This window comes from Equus asinus, chromosome 10 (genome assembly GCF_041296235.1).
Source record: "Equus asinus isolate D_3611 breed Donkey chromosome 10, EquAss-T2T_v2, whole genome shotgun sequence".
Lineage (NCBI taxonomy): Eukaryota > Metazoa > Chordata > Mammalia > Perissodactyla > Equidae > Equus > Equus asinus.
The window spans coordinates 69,998,383-70,013,570 of NC_091799.1; the positions used below are offsets into that span (position 1 = coordinate 69,998,383).

The 15,188-nt window shown below is 38.9% G+C and overlaps 1 protein-coding gene across 1 annotated transcript in view; it reads right to left on the bottom strand.

Moving 5' to 3' along the window:
- Positions 1-15,188, bottom strand: part of ITGA2 (integrin subunit alpha 2) — a 98,953-nt gene that overhangs the window by 14,238 nt on the left and 69,527 nt on the right. The window contains exons 16-25 of the mRNA XM_044771413.2: positions 14,294-14,433; positions 10,854-11,005; positions 8,510-8,620; positions 7,844-7,926; positions 7,268-7,409; positions 6,056-6,148; positions 5,386-5,462; positions 5,213-5,296; positions 1,562-1,664; positions 6-116 (exon numbers count right to left, since the gene is read on the bottom strand). Of these exons, the coding sequence (XP_044627348.2) occupies positions 6-116; positions 1,562-1,664; positions 5,213-5,296; positions 5,386-5,462; positions 6,056-6,148; positions 7,268-7,409; positions 7,844-7,926; positions 8,510-8,620; positions 10,854-11,005; positions 14,294-14,433 (1,096 nt within the window). The remainder of the gene's footprint in view (positions 1-5; positions 117-1,561; positions 1,665-5,212; positions 5,297-5,385; positions 5,463-6,055; positions 6,149-7,267; positions 7,410-7,843; positions 7,927-8,509; positions 8,621-10,853; positions 11,006-14,293; positions 14,434-15,188) is intronic.

Below are 15,188 nucleotides of genomic sequence, written 5' to 3' on the forward strand. Positions count from 1 at the left end.
TTTACCTGATCTGTGTCCACCCCAGTCAGGTACATCAATGGATTCTTTTCTTTGGTGTATTGAGGGATGTGGATGATTACAGATGCCATGCTTACTGGAACACTTCCTGTGGTTACCTGGGTATGGAAGAAAACAGTCTGGTTATGGCCACATCATCCACATTTCTAAGGAAAGTGATCAATAACCTCTGTGTTGATGAAGGACAACTATTAAGTGGTAAGATCGAATCCATATGAAAGTGAGTCATGGCTTTAGAGTCACACTTTGGGTCTCTGTGTTTCACCTCTTGGAAAAATCTCAACATCTACAGTTTTAACTGGGAAATAATTTGTAACTCAGGAGATGGTTTAAACACCTACTATCTGTGGAGTTGGGCCTCAAGGGAGTGAAGTCCCACTTTGCCCCTGACTAGCAGTGTGGCTTGGGCAACTGTTTGCTCCAGTTTCTCATTTGTAAAATAAAGATAATCAGCCACTCAGTAGGTACAGCATCTGTTCTCCTTGCTGAGGAGTCTGTTCTAATTGGCCAGTGCTCCTGTCCTGCTGCTTGTTAAACATTTTAAAGAACACCCATAGGAATAGTAATCCTACCAACCTCATACCTCATCTGGGAATTAAATGGGTCAACATGTGTAAAGCAATTGATAGAAAGGCTGGTACTTATTACACTCTCCATGAATGTTATTTTATTGTTACTGCTAATTGACTAAATGTTTCATTAAAGTAGTTGCCAAATATCATGCACATTTTATAAGTTCCAGTATCTGGATCACACATTAAAACGCTTTTAAAGATTTTTCTAAATTCCCAAATTGCAGAGTTGCAACCATGTAACAAATTAGTAGGAAATGTACAAAAAAAGAGATTGCATAGCCTTAGGGTGGTAAATGAATTCTCTTCTTTTTACTTTCCAAAGTTTCTGTAATGTTATTATATTATAAAATAGTCCTTTCACAAATTAATTTCTCTTTACATACTTGATACTTTAGATTGATAATTGCATACTAATAGCCAATAGAAACTGATTTTAAAGTATTTCTAGATACTACCCAGCAGGATTGTACAAAATGCATATTTGTATACAAATGGTAAGCTTCTCAAATAGAAGTGGTTTCCGAAGATAAACTGGCATACTAATTATGTTCCAGAGACTTTTGTCCACAGAAATACCATTATATTAATGATCTGTTGATTACTGTTGGACATTTGCTTTCAAAATATATCAATTATCCCAACTATGCACAAAGCCCACCTGTTTACTTAACTGCAGTCGCCCTTAGTGGTTCCCACAGCATGGCACCTGGACCAGCAGCATTAGCATCACTTGGGAACTTGTTAGAAAAGTACATTTTTAGGTCCACCCCAGTCCTACTGAATCAGAAACTCTGGGGATGGAGCCCAGGGACCCATGTTTTAGCAAGATCCCTAGGTGATTCTAATGCATGCTCAAGTTTGAGAACCACTGGTATCTTTCAACTTCTTTTTACTTTCTTCTTCTCTTCCTGGCCTCGTTTTTCCCCCCTTTCTCCTGATTTTTCCATCCTTATGACAGGCTTACCAACCTTAATGGAGAAGATGAATTTTGGACCAATATCTTCAAAATTGTGCACGATAGAAGAAACATTCCCATCCGAGGACACTTCATAAAAATTTATGTTGGTAGATCTGTTGGACGATGTTTGTAAAGCCAAATATTTTAGTTATGCTGTTGTTCTTGAAGCTTAATATTTCTTTTATTTAAATATCTTCTAGCTTATATTAGAAGTAAAAAGATTTACATTCGGGTACAGACACACTAAATGAAAACAAGTGGTTATTATGGGCTTATGATCCCATATACATTTCTAAGGCTAACACAAATTCCTTTCAAAACATATCCCTTCATGATCTTTCTGCTGAGATTCTTTATGTTATATGTTTATCAGTTGTAAAGTCTCTAAAATAAGTACAAATGTATGACTTTAGAGCTGATAGTGAAACTCTTCTCAAGATTGCTATTATATTGACTGGTATATCAACACAGTGGAACTTAGTCCATGTTGATTGGATGCATGGATTTATAAGCTAGAGGATTTTCCTCTTGGTATGGCAGAAATACAATGATAGGATATTGGGCATTAGCTCCTACAGTATTCATCACTGGATGCCTGTGAAACAAGACATACATTTTCTGTATTATTCCTTCTTCCTATTCTTTCCTAGTTTCAAATCAACTCTAATGCTTTAGTCTGAATTGGGCTTCGTCAATCTGTTTCCAGCACCCATGTAGAGACCATTTTTAAGATGGCTGACCCAGAGGTTTTATTAGACTAGATGTAGAGGCATTGGACTAAATGTGACCTCTTTGCTTGGGACCGCCAACTAGGGTTTGCAAGTGAAGAGATGAACCAGGTCAGAGGAAGCCCCACAGGACTATGTAACTGGGTACCCTTCCCTTTCCTCACTCATTGCTGGGGCTCTGGGGCTGGATTCCAACCAGGGTAGCTTTGGTGGGGGTTGGGGGTGGGTAGCTGGGGAGGAGTCTGAGAAGCAATATTCATTCCCACCAGACAATTTATCCTAATTATAGGACGTTGATTTTATTTCCTAAAAGAATTGGACTGGATATTTTCTGGTAGAGTTTTTTGGTTTATTTACTAAAAATCTTTCCTTTCTCTTTTTTTATGCCTTAAAAAAAAAAAACCTCTCCAAATTCTCAAAAGGAAAATATGTCATAGGGAGACTTAAATAGTTGTGGTATTTGTCAAGCTTATGTATATGAGAGGAAACAATGATTTGTCAGCCTTACATGGAAGATGGGAAAACTGACTAGGATTTGAAATAGAAGGCCTGGCTGTGTGTGCATGAATTATTCCCTTTGCCTTCCAGAAGATCTTTGTGGGAGCTCCTAAGCACAGCCAGTTTCTAAATTGATTAATATTTTCTGCTTTTGCATTTTAAAGAGATCCAACATTTTTTCATTTATTCCCTAAGTGTTCCTTAAGTGTTGATCAATATATTTATAATAGCAGTTAGCTATATTCAGGTGGATCCCATTTTAGAAATAATTCCACTATCCTCTATTTCCACCCATCATATATGCACAATATAACTGCACATTTATACAGTATCAACATGGTTGCTAAGGGATACACTCAGTAATGGGGTAGGACTATTTTTTAAAAAGTCTGTAAAGATGTTTGTTTCAAAATGTTGTCTACAGCATTGCTTGTGATGGTTAAACAAAACAAAATAAAAATGCAAAACAACCAGATATCTCATTAATATTGAATTGGTTACATAAATTATGATCCAGACAGGAATAGGACAAGTTAGATCTGTATGTCCTGACTTGAAAACTTCTCTAAAATTGCATAAAAAGCAAGGTACAGGAAAATTTTATCATTCCATTTGAGTAAATAAAATGTGTGTATTTGTGTGTGTGTGTGTCACATCACATATCCTGGTAGATAAACAAACCCTGTATCTGGAAGGTCATCTGAAAACAGTAGAGATGGTCATCTATGTGATGACCAGACAAGGCGGGGAGGGATGACCCACTTTTCACTGTGTATCTTTCTGTAATGTTTGGATTTTCTATCCACGTACATTTAATGTTTTTCTTTCTAAAAAGCATCTAGAGGAAAGATCTGGGTGGTAGGATTAGGAGCCTCTTTAGCTTTATTCTTTATAATTCTCCATATTAATTTTTTAACTGTATAATATAGTTTAAAGAACTTCAGGATTTCTTGGAATCCAATTTATCATCACAAAAATACATAGCTAAGATGTTAGTAAAAACGAAGTCCCCTTTCAATCTTACATTCATTTCATGTTAAAATATCAGAAAAAATTGGCCACGGTGGGAGAGTGGAATCATAAAAAGCTGTATTAACAAAAAGCATTTAGGATGAGAAAGAATCATTATGAGTAGGAAGAAAAAAATTCAGATAATGTGGTCCTATCAATCTCTTTGGCTGCATTTGTCTTAAATTACTTATTTTAGCAACCGAGGGTGCTTTGCAATCTGCAGTTACTGATTAATTTTTAAGGGATGGATGACTTGGCTGAACTCGGTTTCTGCTTTTACCGTTTGCGACTCACTTGATACAGAAGCATTCTTTTCATCTTCGCTCATGTGTCTCAAGCTCTAGACAGAATGACACATTTTCCTTTTTGTTTTTGCTCAGTGACCTTTTGGATGATCTACACCGTCCATGCTTTTACGGGCCGGACTGATGTGGTGGGAGTTAGAGAAATCTGTCGTCACTGGACACTTGGCAGCCTGGCTTCTTGGGAACACACTGCTGCATGTTTTCCAGGGGTCACTGATCTGGGCTGGGAAGCTGCCTTAGTGGCTCACCAGGTAGAGAATTCTGGTTCCCAGGCTTGGAGGTGGGCGTCACCGGCAGCCTGTGTTCTGCCTAGCTGTCCCCGACTGTGTCTGAGTCCATGAACCCACTTCACTTCTAAGTGGGAGTGACGTTGATGATACCAACCTATTAGCACCTGTGGTGTTTACACGTTACTCACTTCTCCAGACACTTGTCTCCCTCAGCAATTCAAGATATTCAAGACTGGTATCAGTGAGGACCCTTCCGGCCAGTGCTCTCAGGTTTACTTGCTTGGGGCAGGTAAGAAAAGGGAACAAAGCATTTCTTTGTGGATGACCTCCTTTGCAGAATGCCTCATTGCCTCCTGGTTGGAAGAAACTCCTAAGCTGTTATGTCAGGAATTTTCCACCCAAAAACTAATTTTCTGTGACTCATTTGAATATTTCTGATGGACCTACTATGTGCAAAGCTTTGTGTTTGGGGCTTCAGTGTCCAGGAATGGGGCTATCACTTGATATCTCACGTGGACAGTAGGAAATAGGCATGGAGAAGAAAGTGGTGGCAGCTCCTCAGCACCCTAAGAGTTCTGCTTGGACATCTCGGGAAGGTTTGCAGCTCATCTGAGGGCCTGCAGGGGAGTTTCCCCTTGGTCTGTGGCAGAAGGGTTATTCCCCTGCCTTTCTAGCATTGCTCTCAGTCAATAAACCTAAAGAGTTGCTCAAAGTTCCCCTAGGGACCAGTTTGTCTCTAGACTTCTGTTTTAGTTGACAAGGGAGAAATATTTTAATTCAAATTCTCCAGTTAAGACTGAGCATATAAAGGACTTGTTTAGTCATGAGCCAAATGTGCTATGAACTGGAGTGATGTCAGAGGTCACAGGCCATGCACTATTTCACCTACCTTGTTATGTGAATATCAGCATCATACAGCAGAGGAATTTTGAAGTTGGCTGAATTATCTGCCTTGTTTTCTTCACGGCTTTCACTATTGAAACAAAGGTTAGAAAATTACTTAAAGAGAAATATTATAAAAGCTATCATCCATCATCAGTGTATGACTTCATTATGTTTTACCTCATGGCTTGGAAACTGACAGATGCCTGATTCTGAAGGTTTTGAAGATTGAAGTCGAAGTTAATAGTGAAAGTCACCTACAGACAAAATTGAAATTCATCAGTTTATGATGATTTGTACTCAGGGGCAAACATGAAAAAAAGCTTCCCATCAAAGTCAACTCACTCTAATCTGATTCTGAATTTGATATACCTTAAGTTTCAGATTTGTAGACTTTTTATTGGCCCACCTTGCTTTAGCATGCCTCATCTTTAGAATTAGAGAGGCTTAATCAGCTGACAGATGTAAGCCATCACATCAAAGGTACAAATACTTGTCTAAATTTGAAAGCTTTGTGTTCATGTAAAGTTTGCTTACCAGGGGTTAACAAATGACATCTGCGACTCTGTACAGCACTTTGACCAATGTGGGTCAACGTATTCAGAGAAAAAGAACTTTCCATGTTGTATGTGCTTTTTGGAACGAATTGCATGGGGAGGGGGAATCTCCCTTTTATTAATAACTTAAAGAAAACATTCAAGTATTTAAACACTTCCCCTAAATATGCAGCCAATTATTTCATGATGCCTATCAAAAGATGATACCTAATCAAGAAGATGGTATGTTGGTGAAGTGACACTAGGGCCAAGGAGGGGGTAGTGTGCATTTGAGGATGAAATGCACATTATACCTTTTGTTTTCTCTTTAAAGCAGGGTAGCCTACATCACAGGTAACAGACTTCTGAGATGAAGCAACCTGGCATGTTACTTCTGTCCCATCAACCTGAATGAGACCAAGGAAACAATAATCAATTAGTAAATAATGTGTGTGTGTATGCATATACATGCTAAAGGATGTATAAACCACCTGGACATTTTAGCAGTGAGGTTGGTTCACACTAAAGTAATTTATTGTCTCCCAGGACTTGAAAATCTTGTATTGTCCAGGTGGCTAATATACTATTTTTATTGCCAAGCAGGACACGCAACAAGCCAAAGGAGAGGTCAAATACTGGAATTTCCCCCCAGAAATAAATCATAGTTCTTATATTTCAAAAGCACAAAATAACTTTAATCCAGTATTTAGAAATGCTGTCTTCAATACAGACCCGTGAAATTCGTAGTGTCAAGAGAAGAAAACAAAATCATATGTTGGTGATTATCTATATTTTAAATAATTTCAGGAATCTTTTTTAGTTTTCCTTAGGCTTTTTTCCTCTTTAAAACAAGAAGTTGCCATTTGGCACGGGAAATTTAAATACTGAAGTCAGAATAGGTTTAGAACACTAAATTTATAAGTTCACATTGACGTTAAGCTAAATGAAACCATTTTTTAATCCTTTTATCAAGTAGCAAATTTGGAAAAGTCTCAGCTTTTCCTTTCTCTCCTTTTCATTGCTGAAAAGTGGCAGAGGCGGGACCAGGGGGCCATTCATGGTCAAGTGTGTTCCTGGTATAGTGATCAAGTCAACATGATTAACTGCCCTCGCTGGAATGCATCATCTTGGCAGCAGCAAGACCTGTGGTTACAAAGCTCAGGCTGAGCTGTGGGACTCTCATTTCTCAGAGCAAGTGCAGCTCGTAGCATCTGTGCAGAATGATGGAGCCTCATCACACAGATGGCTGGAGAAGAGTTACGGTAGTGTCTGGCTACGGCTGCCAAGTCCTAGGGCAAAGGAAAAACTGACCCAAGCTGTGAAGCAGAACTGGGCTAGCTACAGAGCCAGGCTGTGTTCTCATGCGGCTTAACTAGCTGGGAGCCCCAAAGATAGGACTGATCACACCGAGGGTTGAGCTGCTTCTTCAGACAACACAGAGGATGTGGAGATTTGAATATAAGGAAGATGGTAATTGACAGGGAGTAGTAAACACAGCAGCGTCAGCACAGGGTGCCATCACATACCGGCATGGACCAGGAAGCAAAAAACAAATTTTCTGAAAAATCAACAACAATTCCAGCGTTGTATGCACTTTCCTTTTTGTTTTTCAGTGTTACTGAAAATGTTAACCTTTTGTTTTGGTTGCTGACAATAAAGGGTTGTTCTCTGTTAAAAGGAAAAAGGAAAAAAACAGTCATTAAGGTAAAAAAAAAAAAAAAAAAGGCCAGTATTCAAATATGTCACTTATTTCCAAAATAAACTCTTTAGATTTATTTGGAAGACTGAGAAATTGCTTAATAATAAACTATCTTCATAGTAAACCGATATTGACAATGAATAAGTAAATTCTATTAGATTCTTTTCTTTGTGGCTTTTAATCACAATGCAGGGAAAGGAATCATCCAAAAATATAAATGGTTTTATATTTCTTATTGTTTTACTCCTATATGGATGGTAGAAATTGAAATTTAGATTTTAAAGATCTTTATTAGTTATGGATGTTTCTTTTGTAGAAAAAATTCTCCATAAACATTCATTTGAATAAAGTAATCTAATGTGTCTTTGATTTATTTTACATTGAACTTTAAAGTAAAACTTACTGAGAAGCTGGCAGCTGTTGGACATGTAGAACTAGATCAGAGACGCAAACTCCATCATCACCACAGTCTTTGTGGAAAGGAATCTACAAAAAAGGGAAAACAACCCCCGACATTCACTCCTGAGTTAAAAAAGGAAATTGTGGAAAAATACATATAGTATTATTCCATTTACATAAAGTTCAAAACCACGCAAAACTAAATAGTGTTTTAAGAATATATACATGTTTAGCAACATCAGAAAGAAAAGCATTGATAAATGCAAAATTCAAGACGATGATTTGCCTGGGGAGCAAGATGAAAGTGGATGTGACGGGGGTGGGGAGTGATGCTGAGAACTTCATAGGTTATTGGTAACATTTTATCTTTTAAGTGGGTAGTGAGCAGAAGGTGTCACTTTCTTGTTATTTATTTCTTCAACAAATATTTACTGAACACCTGTGGTGAGCCAGGCACTGCTCAAGGAGCTGGGAATAGAGCAGTGAGCAGGTAAGACAAAAATCTCTACCTTCATGGAGCCTAAATCCTGATGACCTTTACACATAAGTGTATTTCATTTAGAAAATTAACAATTTAAAGGCTATGTCCTACACATCTTTCAAATGCTACTGCAGTGACAGTGAATTGTGTTAGCAAGTCTGAATTCCAGGAAGGACAGGCCATACTTACACTGAAGACCTTGGCAGTCTCAGAGTAAGCTTCAAGCGCAGGGCTAGTGCCAGGGTTTTCCAGACTAATGTTCACACACAGACCCAAAGAGTTGACAACATCTGAAGGCTCCTGAATGCACAGACACACAGTCAGTTTATAGGGCACGGCAGGTTCAAAACAAGAAAATGACCACAAATGTGTTTACAATTAAGAACACAGTCCACCCTCAATGACGTAGAATATCTTTATTTTGAATTTTTAAGATTCTTACTGCTTCTCTTCTGTCCTAATTCTGCTCTTAGCCTCTCCACTGCTAAGAAACTTAGAGACTCGGGTTCAGTAAAAATCAGAAACAGCAATTCTTAGTTAAGCTGATCAATCTCATTATTTATACACAAGTGATTACAAATATTTAGATTATATGTCCAGTTTTAATGCTCAAAAGACCCCTACGTCAGTGCCCAGTTCTTGGGTTGTTGGCTACGTCCTTCCGATTCCTATCACCAGGATTTAAGAGTCCTTAGGTGTCCTGACCAAATATTTGGACGGGAATATTATGACCTAGAAGGGAAGGTGCCCAGGGCTGGCTGCCAGGCAGTGGAAAAGAGGACTCTCTTCCCTAGTCAGAACCTAACTCTGCTCTATAAAACCAGGTAAGGTGATTCCCACATCTGAATCCAAGCTCCCCAATTTCTGGCCCTAGTTGACTGTTAGAAGCTGCTCTGCTCCTTGCACCTGTAAAATGATGCATGTATTACTGAACAGCCAGTAAAGCCAGTGCTACTCAGCTACAAGTACAACTTCTCCACTTGGCCTTTAACATAGAGGGTGGAGAGTATGCAGTGTTCCAGGATGCATGGGCTGCTTCCAGCCTTTGAGGTTTCTCGCCTGTTGAAAAACGTAGAAATCCCAAAACAGGGTTGTAAGTGTCATCTAGCAATCTTCTTACAAACATCTTTCCAGTTCTTGTCAGGAAAGAACAATGTCTACACAAATGACAAACCCTAAAAATCGAATTTGCCTTTTTGTAAGAAACGATATCTTCATTTTCACTTAGTCCATTCACAGGCAGGACTTACTCCTGTCTTGAGTCCTTTGGAGGGGCCTGCCTACCTGGATGGTTTCCTGGCTATAAGGGAACGCTTCCTCAGCTGGCTGCAGGGTTGGCACATTGAATGGACTTTGGTATTGATATCAAATGTGGTGTGTTAACTGAAACAATCTCTCTTAGCTGGCCAAAATAACACATACCTTCTGAAAACTTCACAAGTACACATGAGAGTGAACAGGATTTAAATACGAACAAGAGTCTGGCTGTGTTCATTCCCCCACAATGGATTACACGTGTAATTTCATCTACCACTTAGCAGGGATAGGAAAGAATGAAAGCTGGCTTCTGTTCCTTTAAAGAATCTAAATAATTGGCACCTTAACAATGAAAAAAGCCCAGGCCTTCAGAAACAAGAAACCTTCAACTTGAGCAAAACTCAACTGATTTTAATTCATCTAACCATTAACTTTATACTTAGCATTTCTTGAGATCTCTGTCCTACCCATCTACATCAAAAATATCTGGAGTGGTCCCTTAAATCTGCATATTCCTTGGACTTTCAAACCCAAATTTCTGGTGGTAGAGACCCAGAATATGCATTTTATAAAAATTTCCTTGCAAATTCTTATGCATCTTAACTCTAAGAACCATATTCTAGGAAAGTTCTTAAACAGCTCTTTTAAAAATAGTTTCTTGAGTAAAGTATACTTTCAACATTGTTTCTAGGGGGAAATATTCATATAATTTATAAAATAAATTTCCTGTTGGAAGTGTTCTCCTGAGAGGCATTTTTCCTACTTGGGAGATTTTCAAAATTCATGTGGACTCTAGAAATTACGGCATAAGATTAGAGCAAATAATTTTAACCTCACAAGCTACCATCCTTCACCTATATTAATATAAAACCAATAGTAGAAATCATAATTGGAATTGTTCTTTTTAGTAGCCTAAAAATGAATAAAATTATTCCCTGATAGGAAAATGTCAAAATAAAATTTATCGTCAACTAAAAGTTCTCCCTGCTAAACATTTAAGAAGGTATCGTGTCTTTGATTTCTTTCAGAATTTTATTTTTAGCTCTTTTAGTTGCAATCCCAAATAAAATTTAATACTACTAACTTGTATAATAATAGAATGTGACCATATATATTAATATATAGGAAATATGCCTCCTGTTCGTAGAATTAGACAAGACAACCATTATTTAAAAGGGCAAGCATTTCCTAATTCATAAGCTTCCATTTTGGATTTTCACCATTCATTAGTCTTTAAGAAGAAATGAGAGATAAAGGGACGACTCTGAGGCCTCACCTGTATGTGGATGATGTACTCAGAGCAATTCTGAGCTTGACTTACTATCATATTCTTCCGCAGGTACCTTTCATTGTTTTCTTTAAATAAACCCCTGGAGGTTACTCTGGATGAGTATAGATCTGCATCAATTGTGATGTTATATGTAATGGCTATGGTAAAAATCATAAAGAAATGTTATTACAAAAAACTTCTACGGATAAAGCATCCCTGCTTTATTGTGTCTTATGGGGTGAAGTCTCTGACTTCAAGGACATAAAAACCAGTCTTTACATTGATGGATTGTGAGCCGTGGACAGCCCAGGACATTTGTAATTCTAGCTCTGGTGTGATGCATGTGACTGTGGATACAAAGAAATGTGATTCAAAGAGATGTGGCTTGAAGCAGTGGAAAGAAACTGGACTTGCCACCAGGAAATCCACTGAGCGGAGTTGGTCAAACTGCTCTCTCAAACATAGATTTCATCATGCACAACTTGGTGATATGAAAAGCAAAGGAACAGTTCTTGAGTGCCTCCAAGTGAACGTATTCTCATATGTTATCTTATACAAGTTTGGTGGTAAACCTGGAAAGTCGGTATTATTATCCTATTTTTCTGATAACGAATAGAATGAAAGAGATAAAATAATTCACCTCAGTTCACAGTGAGGGCATGGTCAGAAATAAAATTTGGGTAATTTTGAAATCAGAGCCCATGTTCTTGCTGTTTCTACGCAGTTATGAGGATTAACTGTTTTTTGAGGAGTAACTGAGACACTCTAAGTAAGCATGTATCGTGCCTGGCCCATTCTAGATGCTCACACGGGGAAAGGCATGCAACGCTGCAGGAGTAAGAAATGAATGAGAAAGACTTGGTTTGAATCCTGAGTCCACTGCTTGCAAGCTTTAGGTAATTTGCTTAACCTCTCTGAACCTCCATTTCCTTATCTATAAAACAGAGACAATAATACTAACCCAGAGAAATGGAAATGAGAAACATATGTGATAAAAACTGATGTCAGGAGCCAACGTCTGAACTATTAGGAAGTTCAGCTAAAGTCTGCTGGCCTCATGTCCAAAACTGCGAGCGAAGATCAGATACTATTCCCAGCATCAGCTGCCTTATTTGGGGTTACTCTATCTTATTTTATTACTTTCAATATTTTAAAGGTTGCATATACTTCCAAAAACATTAATTCTACATGTTACCTTTAAAATATCTATTAGAAGTGTTGTATAATTTTTCTTGCTCCAATGACTTAATGAGGTTAATAAAGAGACAAAATATGAGAATCAAATGAACTAAAAATAGGTGGTGAAAATAATACAAAGGATACATAACGGCAGGGAGGTGAGTGTAGCTAGGACAAAGTCAGTACACTTGATAATACTATTTCAGTTTTTTCAAGCAGCTTGGTAAAAAGGATATATAGTCACATTGGCAATATATTAATTTTCTATGTTATTCACTTTAAACTGGAGTGTGCCCCTGATGCAATAAAGACTAGAGACCATATACTTTATAAATTCACTTTTCAAATTTGTGAAGATAGGATTCATGTCTTATATACTATTATTGCCAAGCAATTAAGTGACAAATGGACATGACTGTGTGGACCTGAAGGCCAAGGAAACGGATTCAAAGGTGCCCAATAGCAAGAGACCCTGGACAACGAGTGGAAGGGAATTTTCTGAAAGCAGAAAGCCCCTTTCAAGTGTGCGGCAACAGAAGGGGTGGAGTACAGTCAAAAGTGGAAGGAAGACACATGAGGTGAATCCAAGCTTCAGAGCCAGGAGAGGTGACCAGCCAGCCATTTCTGCCAACAAATAGATTTTCCAAATTAATCTTTTAGGCAGACTAGCCACTTCATGCTTTTCCCCCCAGCCTTATTGAGATATCATTGACATATAACCTTGTGTAAGTTTAAGGTGTATACGGCATAGGGATTTGATATATGATATATGTATATATTGCAAAATGATTACCACGATAAGCTTAGTTAGCACATCCATCACCTCACACAGTTACGATTTTTTTTTGTGGTGAGAACTTTAAAAATCTACTCTCTTGGCAACTTTCAAATATACAATACAGTATAGTTAACGATAGCCCCTACACTGTACATTACAGCTAGCCACTTCATATTTATATGGTAATGGTTTTTGACTCAACTATCATGGCTGCTCATATGGGTGTGCTACAAGGCAGGTCTGTGAGATGTGCTCCTCAGAAGTGGGTCAGTGTTTAACACCTGAAAGGAAAAATGCCAGATAGACACGAAAAGTAGGAAAATAAGGAAAGTGTGCCAAGATGTGGATCTAACTTCTGCTTTGTATTCTTAACCTATTTATTTCTTGGTATGAATTATGACAATTAACCTGCCTCTAAATTTGTATTTGTTTTTTTGGTGAGGAAGATTGTCCCTGAGCTAACATCCATGCCAATCTTCCTCTATTTTGTGTGTGGGACATGACCTCAGTGTGGCTTGATGAGTGGTGCATAGGTCTGTGCCCGGGATCCGAACCCGTGAACCCTAGGCCCCTGAAGCAGAGCACACGAACTTAACCACTACGCCACCAGGCCAGCCCCTATATTTTTAATCTTTAAGTTTATTTGTTTACTACTTAATGAAATACCTGTAGGAACTACAGGTTTCTGAAGTTGGCAACCCAAGCCTGATGGAAAGATTAGGCCCCATGAAACAGCCGCAGATGAAAGAAGGTAGCGTTTACTCATGTGCTGAATCAACCGCTACATATGGAAGGGGCAGGAGAGATGCAGGGGAGATGAAGCAGTTAGAAAAGACTTCAGAGAGGACGTGAGACCCTGAAAGACAACTTGGCCAGTCCAAGAGAGAGACAGTGACAATTCCTGCTGACATTTGCCCATGGTTTTCTTCATTCTTTTCTGATGATAGGACACATTTCAGACTTTTACTCACATCTCTGGATTACTTTGAAAATTTAAAACACTGGGCACAAATTATATATTGCTTTATATTTTCTCTCTCATTATTTCATGCTTATTAATTCCTCAAGAGTAGGAATAATATTTGATACTCGTACTGAACACACCCTGTCTTGATCACGGTATAGCCAGCACATGGTGTACTTATTTAATACGGGCTGTGGTCCAGCGTAACCTGCATGCCCAAGGTTTTCAGTAAGGGACCTGTGGGTAAGAGGAACTCAAAGGACAGAGTTGGGAGAGCCCATGATTATGCCATAGAGCTTACAACGCTCTGCAGCAGAACGTTAGCTTCTAGAGACGACAGAGGGAGATGCACACAAACCTTCCATGCCTAGCTAGCCATTTTCGGGCACCTCCGTTGTGCGGTAATTTAAATGTCGGCAAGACCCTAAATTCCTTTGGTCTACCAATCCAAAGTATAGGTTATATTCAAGACTAAAACCCTACAGGCAAACCTATGTCCATACAGATTATTTTAGGTCTACTCACCCACTTGACTGTTTTGCTTAGTAGGTCTAAACTTCGCACTGAAGCACAGTTTGAGGCTTATCTCAGCGTTCTTGTTGAACAAAGTGATTTTTTCTGGTATGAATGAAGCATCTACAGATACATCAGCAATACTCTGTGACCTGAAAGACATAAATGTAAACAGGGGGACATTATTGCCGAGTGCACATATTATGAACTCTGTATAGGGGACCCCATGCCAGCATTATATAATTATCCTCTCCACTCTCTATCTAAGCACTTCAGCAGCGTTTTTTCTTTGAAAGCTCTAAGATGGCAGGTAGGGATAACGTCTTTTTTGTTTGTGACCCTACTACCAGCACAACCCACATTTAATCTTTTTAGTCTAATGAACACACGCATGAGCCCAGGATGGGAGCCTGCAACTTCTTCGTAAGTAAAGTACGAAGTCGTGGTCCCTGTTGTGTTTTGCCAGCTGGAAGCCATGATATTCACTCCTCTCACAAAGGGAGGGGAGAGAGCAGGTGGCAAGGGCGGGTGGCAGGCGGAGGAGTGTGATCGTGGCTGCTTGCTGTTGCCTCAGTGGCTGGCAGTGATTCCTGGAAGTGTGGCATATGGCCGTGATGGTGGCAACTAGCCGGATGCCAGGAAATGGCTGAGGAGTCCATCTCAGGCAGGGTGCTGCAGATTTCTGACTCTGGTTCAGCCCTTTAGACATCTGAGGGGCTTTCACATACACATGGCCTCATTTGCTCCTATAACACTCCTGCGAAATAGGTAGAACAAATGTTTTCTCCATTTTATCAATGAAAAGTCTGAGACACAAAGACATTTGGTAACTTACCCGTTTACTGAGTAATAGTTAGCAAGTGAGAAATTAGAATCCATGGTCTCCTAAGACCTTGGCCAGTGGAAT